The sequence below is a fragment of the Formica exsecta genome, unplaced genomic scaffold (genome assembly GCF_003651465.1).
Source record: "Formica exsecta isolate Colony F162 unplaced genomic scaffold, ASM365146v1 scaffold87, whole genome shotgun sequence".
Taxonomy (NCBI): domain Eukaryota; kingdom Metazoa; phylum Arthropoda; class Insecta; order Hymenoptera; family Formicidae; genus Formica; species Formica exsecta.
This window is the reverse complement of record NW_021853642.1, coordinates 179798-190769: the sequence shown is the minus strand read 5'-3', so window position 1 is coordinate 190769 and position 10972 is coordinate 179798. Positions and strand designations below refer to the sequence as shown.

The 10972-nt window shown below is 28.2% G+C and overlaps 2 protein-coding genes across 5 annotated transcripts in view; both read right to left on the bottom strand.

The window, feature by feature from the left end:
• Positions 1 to 3276, bottom strand: part of LOC115244789 — a 3890-nt gene extending 614 nt beyond the window's left edge. Inside the window, exons 1-7 of the mRNA XM_029822731.1 lie at positions 3133 to 3276; positions 2394 to 2513; positions 1986 to 2103; positions 1587 to 1842; positions 1392 to 1502; positions 612 to 702; positions 110 to 246 (exon numbers count right to left, since the gene is read on the bottom strand). Coding sequence (XP_029678591.1) covers positions 110 to 246; positions 612 to 702; positions 1392 to 1502; positions 1587 to 1842; positions 1986 to 2103; positions 2394 to 2513; positions 3133 to 3276 — 977 coding nt within the window. The remainder of the gene's footprint in view (positions 1 to 109; positions 247 to 611; positions 703 to 1391; positions 1503 to 1586; positions 1843 to 1985; positions 2104 to 2393; positions 2514 to 3132) is intronic.
• Positions 3277 to 4090: 814 nt separating this feature from the next.
• Positions 4091 to 8408, bottom strand: LOC115244787. Of its 4 annotated transcripts, XM_029822728.1 has the most exons (9): positions 8215 to 8408; positions 7559 to 7678; positions 7330 to 7447; positions 6875 to 7139; positions 5845 to 5961; positions 5328 to 5418; positions 4987 to 5132; positions 4652 to 4790; positions 4091 to 4594 (listed from the first exon to the last, which is right to left on the bottom strand). In XM_029822728.1, exons 1-9 carry the CDS (start codon positions 8356 to 8358, stop codon positions 4499 to 4501), a joined length of 1236 nt encoding a protein of 411 aa, XP_029678588.1. In that variant the 5' UTR covers positions 8359 to 8408; the 3' UTR covers positions 4091 to 4498. The 4 variants fall into 4 exon arrangements, with proteins under 4 accessions (XP_029678588.1, XP_029678586.1, XP_029678590.1 ...); XM_029822726.1 differs by having other exon boundaries at positions 4091 to 4790; XM_029822730.1 differs by having other exon boundaries at positions 4091 to 4790; positions 8098 to 8352.
• Positions 8409 to 10972: the final 2564 nt, after the last annotated feature.

Sequence of the window (10972 nt, the reverse complement as noted above, 5' to 3'; positions counted from 1 at the left end):
TTTTTTTTTTTGAAGCATATTAACTTTGTAAGAAATTTCTAATTTTGAATTATGTTATAAGTATCTGCAAAACAAATACACTCGCATATGAAGTTGAAATTTTTCTTACACTGTGGCAAACACATACTCATTGTAAATTGTAATTTTTTGTGCAGTATAATTGGATAGAAACAAGTACACATAAAGAATAAGTAAAATAGTTAGAGATAGTATAAGTTGTCCAATGTCATCGGTAAATGACGCAATCTGAAAATTATGAAGAACATGTTACATGCTTATCATCGGCTTCTTACGCACTACACTGTTTTATGCATGTTATAAAATGTCAGTAGATTAAAATCCATAGTAACATGTCGCTATTTAATGTGTCACTTACATAATTGTGAGATTTTGTATAATTTTTGTAAGAAGTATGTGCGTATGTTGTATAAATATAGCTTATATTTGTAATAGAATAGGAGCACATGCAGTTAATTTTATAGGTTTGTAACTCATATATCGCTAGAGAGAGAATTTGTTATTTCTCTTTATTTATGTAAGTCTGTTGTCAATGAATTTTAATTTTACAAAGTAGCGTGCTGCTCGTGCAGGAATTTGAAGACAAAATTTACCCGAAGAAGATTACAGCAAAAACAAATCATGCCAGCCGCAATCAAGAAAAAAAACGACCCCTCAAAATTAGATATTAAAAAATTGCTAAGCCTTTAAATATGAAAAAAAATATATATTATTATTATTTGTGCATGTGTATGTGTGTGCACACACACATTAAATACTTGTTATTAATATTAGGTCTACCGGAAAGTTCTGTCCGTTTTTGGAATAAAACAAAATACAAATTTTTATTACCGTCAATAAACTTTATTAAATAATGTAATTGCCATTATTCGGAGAAGTATTGTCAGCAACTGGATAATTTAAATACAGCAGTCCAAGAAAAGAGGCCGGCGATGTACAATAGGAAGAACATCATACTGCATCATGATAATGCCAGGCCACATGCTGCTTTATTCTTCATTTTTGAATTTTTTGCCCCTCAAAAAATTTTGTAAGGACAAAAACAAGTGATAGTCGGAGGGTGCTAAGTCCGGGGAATATGGTGGATGCGACAGAATTTCCCAGCCTAGTTCTGCAATTTTTTGACGAGTATCCAAAGCAGCATGTGGCCTGGCATTATCATGATGCGGTATGATGTTCTTCCTATTGAACATCGGCGGCCTCTTTTCTTGGACTGCTGTATTTAAATTATCCAGTTGCTGACAATACTTCTCCGAATAATGGCAATTACATTATTTAATAAAATTTATTGACGGTAATAAAAATTTGTATTTTGTTTTATTCCAAAAACGGACAGAACTTTCCGGTAGACCTGCTACAACAATAATATGAACTTCATAGCGTTGCGATGAATGTTTACGGCACGACTTATCTCCTTACAACCCTTTTCCTCATTTTTGAAACCACCCTTTTGTGAAATATTAATTGCCTGCTCGATACGGTAACTGTAAATAATTTTGCTGTAATTATATAATTTGTCTAAGCATATTATTTAAATTTTTGTACATATTTCTACTCTATTTCCTTACCAGGCAATATTAAACATTGCAAAAACATGTTGAAGATATGTTATGAGCATAGTTCCTGTCGCTACCATTGCCAATAAGCCTATGCAAATTGCTGCGTGTCTATGCAGCGTAATTAAATAGAAATATTTTTCTTCATCAATGAAATATTCGGTCTCTATATACGACGGAGAATGTGATCGAGATTTGGTTTTGAAAATCAAAATGTACGGCCAAATATATATCAAAATAAAAATAAATTGACAGCATATTCCAAGTACTAAGAAAGATTTTAAAATAATCATATAAATTCATAAATATATTATCCCTTAATTTTTAACATTTTTTTACATTTGCAATTTATTTATTTGAATGTGAAACGATATTGGAACATAAAATAAAGATTGAGAAATATTATCTTACATATAAGTCCAATCGTAATATGTTTCGCTTTGCGTCCGTACTTTTCTATGATAGCGATCTCATTTTTGTCCGTTATCTCATTACACACATCTTGAAGTTGCTTCAGCGAACTCCTTAACTATCATGTTGACAATACTATATGTCATTTCTCTTTGTAACATTCAAAATCTATTATAATAAGGCCTTTGTATTCTTTCTCGATCGGATTCAAACTCGTTTATCTACTTTATATTTTTCTTTAGTTTGAATTTACATTATGATGATTGAAGAATAGAAAATGAACGATATGTTAAGAAAAGATAAACTATCAAAAGTAGCTCGATCGAGAGCAACAAATACGTAAACCCATATGTATCGTATACAAAGATACATATGTATATCAATGATGCTTAATATTTACACGCTTACAATATCGGCGTTAATCCAAAACGAATTGTATTTGATTGCAAAACAAATGAAAAGGAATGCAGAAGATAAAACTTTATAGATTAGATCCAGAGTACATTCCGATGTTATAAATGTTGTCAACTGTAGGAAATAATGTTATTCATTATTTGTCAAAGCTACATTATTCGATTACACAGTTCAAAAAGAAAAAAAAACGCCGGAACGGAACTAGTCATTTCTTATAGGTTTTTGGACGCTAAACACGAATCCGGTTCCGAAATTGCTTCATCACGTCAAAATTTAAAAAAAAATTGCAATTAAAGTTGCAAAAAAGAGCTATTTTCACGAACTTTATCATATTATAGCTATAATATTGCAAATTTCTCAAAATTCTGACGTGATGGAGCAATTTCGAAACCGGATTCGTGTTCAGCGTCCAAAAACCTATAAGACATGACTAGTCTCGTTCCGGTGTTCGAAAAAAAGTTATTTTTTGTTGAACGGTGTTATCAATCTATAAATTTTCCATTTTTCGTTAAACTGTACACCGTTTTCGATAATACATATATTAATTTAATAAAAGAGGCACATAATTTATAATTTTATATACTGAATTGTAACATAATTATTACAAAAATAATTATGATGCAACATAATTATATTTAAATCATGCAACAAAATTAGAATAATGCTTTGATTCTTTTACGTCATTATAATATGCACGATTCTGTAATAAGATACAATAGAAATGAAAATATACCTGAAATATTATAAAAGTCATCAGAGTACCAAAAAGTAAAATTAAGTGAAGTTCAACTAGGGGCGACCGATGATAAGGCCACAAGCCAATGATGAGCAACAGAATTCGGTTGATGTTAAAATGTTGAGTCACGAGACAGATCATCTCTCTGTGACTGTCGACACAAGTTTGACGGAAAAGCAATACTCGAATATTCATTTATCCTTTCTCGATTTATCGACGCTTCATACACGACTTTTTTCTCATAGTATAAATTTTATCATCAGTAATCTTCTTAATTCGATAAATAAGAAATAGTCAATATTGCATATAGTGACTACTTTAAATTGCTTGGAAAATTAGACAATTACGTAATTATATAATTTAAGAAATTTTCTTATGTGAAGAATCATGAATAAACAATCGATTTGACATTGAGAGCAATTTAACAGAAGTTATTTTCTCACAGAGAAGTATTCACGAGAAGACATTTTTACACAAAAGTCGCGCAGTCGCAATCGCTACTTTTCGGTAACGCATATGTTTCATTCTATTGTATACAGGGTTGAAAGACACTCTTTTAAGTTGTGCTCAATATCAACACATCTCAGTATATTTAAATCGGTACTACCAAAACATGTTATTCTTTACTAAATGTCATTTTACAGTATTCTTTTTGTTTAAATTTTTATATTAAGGAAAAGTTACTCAGGGTTATGTCCTTGACAACATATGTCAAGGTCAAAGTCATCGGTGAGGTGTAACTTAATATGCATATTTACCATGTTCTCTAATAACTTTCTTAATTTTAAATATAACAAATTAAAATGAAAACACAATAAGGGTTCTAATATATACAAATATGATAAAAAATGTCTTAACGGACGATAGGGAGTCGGTGCAGTAAACAGGACGCAAAAGATTAAATTGTCAAAAAAATTCCGTTTATTATAAAATTGTACGTTTCGGTCTCGGTTTAGACTATCTTCTGCTTATAATAAATAAATAAATATATATATAATAAATAAATTAGATCAAACGCGCATCGTAACCTTCACGCGACTCACAGAACTCCACAGCATGTCCGTGTTTATTAATTTTCTAGAGTTTTACACAATTCGTGATATTAAAGAAATAAAATTTAAATTTTTGTTTTTATTGATATATCTTTTTCAATTATGTATATTTAAATATATATAGCATTCAACGTATCAGTATGTATATCGCATTAGGAAAAAAAGTTTACTCTAACGAAAGATAAATATATAATTATTTATTATCATCGCATTTCTGTTAATTTGAGCAGCTTCATTATATTATTATATTCATCTAATATATCCATGTAATGTATCGAATCTGTATTATATCGACTTTATATAGTATTAGTTCATCGATATCGGTATAATACATTAATTATTGTCTCGTGGAATAAAGAAATGTAAAGTACGAAACCGACGCGCTGACCAACTGCAATAAGAGATATCTTCTTGAAATGTTTGAAATATACTCTTTGTTGAATAAATTCTGATAAAATTTTCACCGTGGCAAAGCCTTCTAAGGATCCTACAAACAATCCACCGATAACTACTAGATTGTCAAAAGCTTTAGTTCCCCTTTGTAACAGGAATAGTATCAGCTTCTGTATATGTAAGGGTGCTATATACCATTGAACATTGTACCTACGAAATGATAGTCAAACAGCTGACCAGTGATTTTTGACGAGCATAAAATTCATAAATAATCTTTAGAATACGTATATTTGTTTAAGAAAACATTTTAACTTTTGTCTTTTTTTAATTTTATTTTGCATGCATTGCCTTTGTCTTTTATCTTAATTATTTTAATTTGTGATTGTCACATGAAAATCTTTCTTACACAGTAGCAAATATATGATTATTATGATCTATAATTTGTTGTCCACAATAGTTGGCGAGGAAAGTATATATATAGTAGACGTTCACAAAAATACAATACTTTATAATTTGTGCGATAGCGCATTCAGATGACAGTTCGTGAAAAATCTGAAATACGAGTTTTACAATAGCGTAATTAATTTTTTTATGTATGTTTTTATCATGATTTTACGCTTTATAAACTGAAAACTAAACGGATATGATCCATTCAGATTGTTAGTGAAATTATAGCACTACATATACACTACATGTACAATTGCTCTTTATTAGAAAGTACATGTATGAAGGAAAGACAATACTTACCTGATAAAGATTGAGACTTGCTGTAAGTAATCCGTCCATTATAAGGACGAATAAGAATTTATTAATTGAAGAAATAAAAATTTTTGTAAACCTTCAATAAAAAATGTGAAAGATATTATTTGCGTTCTTATACAATACGTACCGTAACACATAGAAGTCAATTCAGGCATAGATTTTTTCTTTTTATTCAATCAAATCCATTTTAGTTCGTAATGTTAATTCGACTCCATTTCTTTGTTTATTATTTCTTTATTTCCAATATTAAATACATTAAAGAGAATAAGTTTATAATTAAAAATTTTTTGAAGTAAAATTAACCGCGTGAAATTAAATGCGTATAGGTTTTATGGTATTACTTTGTATAAAAGCTATTAAATTTTTAATCATTTATAGCAATTAAAAAGTATCTGAGGTTTGACATTTTTGCTAAACAAAATTTGTCAAGGAATTTATACTTAAAGTGAATTCTACATATTACGATACTTTCTATAAACATATATATCCGAGAAATACAAACTTTATAGCCTTGCGATGCATATCTACGGCGTACACTATACCCATGTAAATTAAATTTGCACTTTTTGCGGCGCTTATTTGTCGAGTGTCAATGCTCATGATCCTCTCCATACGATAACTATAAATTACGTGATACGTTAATAATTTTATAATTACACTAAAAATATTTTTTTTTAATTACAAGGGGCAGTCAGATATAAACCGAACTTTTTCCAACACTTTTTATTTGATCAAAATATTTCCAACGCACAAATCTTTTTTCTACATAGTTCCTACTAACATTTAATTTACTAACATTTTTGCCACCGGATTGATAGTTTTTGTATTGAAAATTATGTAGAAAAAAAACTTGAATATGCGTTGGAAATATTTCGATCAAATACAAAGTTTTGGAAAAGTTTGATTTATATTTGACTGACCCTCGTAAATAAATAAATTTTTTTAATTTTGATTTTTTTTACTTAAATAAATATATATTTTGTTTTGAAAAATGTTTTGTTACATAGTTATATTAAATAAATTATTATTTGCATGTAATAAAAATTGTAATTTTGAAAATAAAATATTTAAAATTATGATATAAAAAAATATTTATTTGAAGATAAAAATTATTTATTAAAATAAAGAAAACCTATGTTTTTGAACCAAACAGTCAAAAATTTAAAAATATTTATTAATGGAAGTAATTTAATATAATAAAGATAAAAAGCAATCTTTTTTTATTTACAAATAAAAGCATGCTTTGCTTTTAATTTATATTTTACTAATTCAAATATATTTGCTGCTTGATTGAAATAACTATCTCTTTTGCAAAAATTTAATAAATAATTTTTTTAAATAAAAAAAAAATTTTTTGGGTTTAGTACATTTTTTCAGTGTATCTACTCGTGTACAATGTTATTACATAAGAGTAAATCCAGATATGAATCCAGTACAATTTTGTCGAATCTTTTTATTCGAAATAATGAAACTTTTAATTTTGTGTCGACATAAATTTTCATTTTCATTTCTATATACGTTAATTTTCTCACCTAGCAATCCTTAACATTCCACAAATATGTTGAATATATGTTAAACACATTGTTCCCGTCGCTAGCATTACCATTATTCCTATGCAAAATGCTGCATTGGTATGTAACATAATTAAATAGAAATATCTCTCTTGATCAATGAAGTATTCTGAGACGATTTGTAGCGAAATGTATGGTCGAGACTCATTCCCGGGCATTACCATGGCGAAAATATGGGGTAGAAATGGAGAAAGAATAAAGACACTCGTGCCACACATGCCAATCACTAAAAAGAGATGTAAGAGCCACAATCATGGGGGGATATTTACTTATTAATATATTACAAAAATTAGTAACTATTGTACGTTATAAATTTATTTCATCTCTATTCAATTAATTTGGCCAGAAACTCGACTCCGAGTAAAAAACTTATTAAACACTTTTCAAGTAATTAAAATTATGTGAGATTGGCTTACGCGTAAGTGTTTCAGTGTAACGTCTTGCAATATTCCAATATTTTTCTATAATGGCGACTTCGCTCTCATCCCTTAGCTCGTTATAGGTACATTGAAGTAGTTCTAATAAATGTTTTACCTGTTGTATCAACGAAATTTACCATAGGTGTTTTGTTGAGGCATAACAAAGATTGCAATACATATAACACGTTTATTCAAACAAGTAGAAAAATATGTATTCTTCACTTACGACATCCATGTTAAACGAAAACTTGCTGTACAGTATCAAATGGAACATGAAGAAAGATGCGGCAGAAAGAATCTCAATAACGTATTGTAGAGTGCATTTTGAAGTCACAAATATCATAAACTGCGAGAAATGATTTTGTTGAATCAGTCGCATCAAAAAAATAACACGTTTCTTATCTTATCAACAAGCAAAAAGGTCTAAATTATTAAAATTATTCTATTCTATGCATGGGTTGAGCAAAAGTCGCGCAAAGTATGACAAAATCACACACATAAAATTATGTAATAACACAATTACATTTTGCCGCTTGTCCTACTCATACATAGAGAAGAGAACAATTAACAATTTAGATCTTTCTATCTACTGATAAGATAGTAAAATGTATTATGCAATAATTTTATATATTGTATAATATTATATATATTGTATAGAAATTAAGTATACATATATATTACACATATAAAAATAATTACATAATTAGTAAAGGTATATTATCGTAAAAGGTGTATATATGTGCCATAATCAACATAAATACATACCAGATCACAAATGCCACAATTAACATAAATACGTACCAGATTACAAATAACAATATGTTAGCTTATAAAATTTATGTAATGTAAATATCGCATAATTATGTAAAACCATTGATGTACTTGAAATAAAATGAAGCTTGTCAGAATGCCGTAGAGCAAAATCAGTTGCGCTCGAACGAGTTTGGATTGCGCGTAAGGCCATAAGCCAACTGTGAGTAAGAGAATACGATTGATGTTAAAATACCGACTTTCCACACAGATCATTTCTTCGAGAGAGTTGAGACACGTATGACCGTGAGGGAGTCGATGACGTTCCTTTCATCCCCTCTTTTCCAGACCAATCGATTAAGCGTTCCCTTTCTTTTTTACGAAAATTTTATAAAATTGATACTAAGTGCTAGAGAACATTAGTACGCCTTCGACATTAATTCGCAATTTAGCAACGTTTCTCGTGAAAATTGTCCACGATTAAGCGATCGATATGATGCTTAAAGGTTATTTGTGAGCAATTCAACGGATGCCTTTTTCTCAGCAAAAAGGAGGAAAAACAGACTCGAGAGAGAAAAGTATCACGCAGGCGCATTTCCTTTTTCTCAGCGTTACAACATCATTCTAGTACACGCACTCATGAGATACGGTTGATCTTCGAAAGAATCGTCTCCCGATTTGAAGTATCGATGTATCATTTATCAAACTTACCGCTCTGCAAGTATGTAATATCATTTTTCAACAGAAATAGTTCTGCTATGTATGTTTACATAAATCTTTATTACGATCGAAATACGTACGCAAAAAATCAAAATGCCTAACGACAATATAACATTAATCAAAGAAATACTCATTATTATGTGCTCAAAAAAAGTAAATATTTTCTTTTGAAGAATATTATAAACTTTTATCAAAGAAAAGTCCGATATGGTTAATTTAATGTAAGAAAATTTATTAGATTAGAAAAATTTAATGTATTTATTTCAATTATATAATTTAATATTCTTGATTGAAGTATTAAATTTACTAGGATCCAGAATACATTTTGAATAAATTTGATCCTTATGATGAACTTATGATAGATTTGCGAATATATGAACTTTTGAAATACTTGAAATAAGTAATATTTATGACCTTGACAACATATGTCAAGGTCAAGGTTATTGGGGCTGGGTCCCCTATTCGCTATATTTACCTTTACTTGTATATAGTATGTATCTGTGTGTATTATTTGATATATAGCACATATAATAGCTAATGTTATATGTCATCTGTAAGAAGAATCTTTTGTTTTAGCTTCATATATATAAGACATTTAAATTATCAAATTATATTTAAAGATAATATGGCTCTTATTGAAGACAACTTTATTTCTTAAATTTTGATTTTTTTTTGCACATTTATTGTAAAAAAAATTAATTATAAAGAAATATGACCATACTAATATTAACAATATAAAAATTATTTATTTAAAAATAATGTAAATTCATATATTGCAAATAGTGAAAATAAAACATGAGAATAATGTAAAATTAAGTGAAATTGTATCAGTGTTTTATATGCTCAGTTTTTTTTATGCACATCGAAAATTATATAATATATGTACTCTATGGTATCTCTTTCTGATTGCATATATTTATATCTTCGGAAATCTCTTATACGTCTGTTCACGTACAAATTATGAAATGAATATTACACTATTTTTAATTTTTTTTTATTGTAATATAAAAAAATTGTATATTGAAGTTTCGTTAAAATTAAATTTTTGCCAGATTATTATTTTATTAGAATTTCTCTTCTTACCTTATTATTGCGTTGAATATATGACAGTAAAATAAGAGACCGAAGTTTTCACCAGCTGTAATGTTTACTTGTAATATATTAAATGCAATCTGAGAGCTATTTATTTCCTTACCGTGGCGAAACACTCTAACGATCCAATAAAAAATCCGCCGACACCTAAAGTAAAGTCTTGGGTGTTACTTTGCAACAGAAACAGCATCAGTTTCTGTACATGTAACGGAGCTATGTACCACTGAACGTTATATCTACAAAATTAATGCGAACAAAAAATTCGTAATTTTAGAAAGATAGATAGATTAATAACTTCTTGATACATATATACATATATATACATTATTCGCGTATATATACGCTCTCATCTCTCTTATAAACAACTATGATATTTTTTTTTAATGTAAAATGTTATATAGCTATACATATAATGTTATATAATTATCCTATATAATTGTACTTCATAAAATTATATCTTACACGGTAACAAATACATGATTATTATGATCTGTTACATTTTGCCCGACATAGTTGGCGCAAAACATATATAAAACGCTAATAAACACAAGTACAGAGGGAAATAAAATTTCATCGATATTATTATCTCCGTTTGATGCAATATGAAAAATCTAAAATACAAATTTTATAATTGTACATAATCAGGTTTTCTAAATATAGTTTGTTAATCATTTTACGAATCAAACATGTTAACAATAAGTTCCTAAATTAATTTAGTAAAAATTATAAATACAAAAATATGTATACAGATTTTTTTCACATTGTGTAATTTTTTCTAAAGTGATTTTTAATATGTTAATTATATATTTTATTTACAATAATATATCATATAAACAGTATTAGTTAATCAAAAGTATTAGAGTAAAAGAGAAAAAAAAAGATAAAAAACCAATCACAGATCCTCACTAAATTCAATACCAACCATCCTTTAATGATACTCTATTTATTTAAGAAAATCTAATCCGATATTTCAAAATTTACGTAAGTTACAACGTGTACAGACATTTCTTAAAAAATTCAAAATTTTATAAAAAATGAATCCTTTCACCGATTCTCACCAAATTCAATACCAACCATC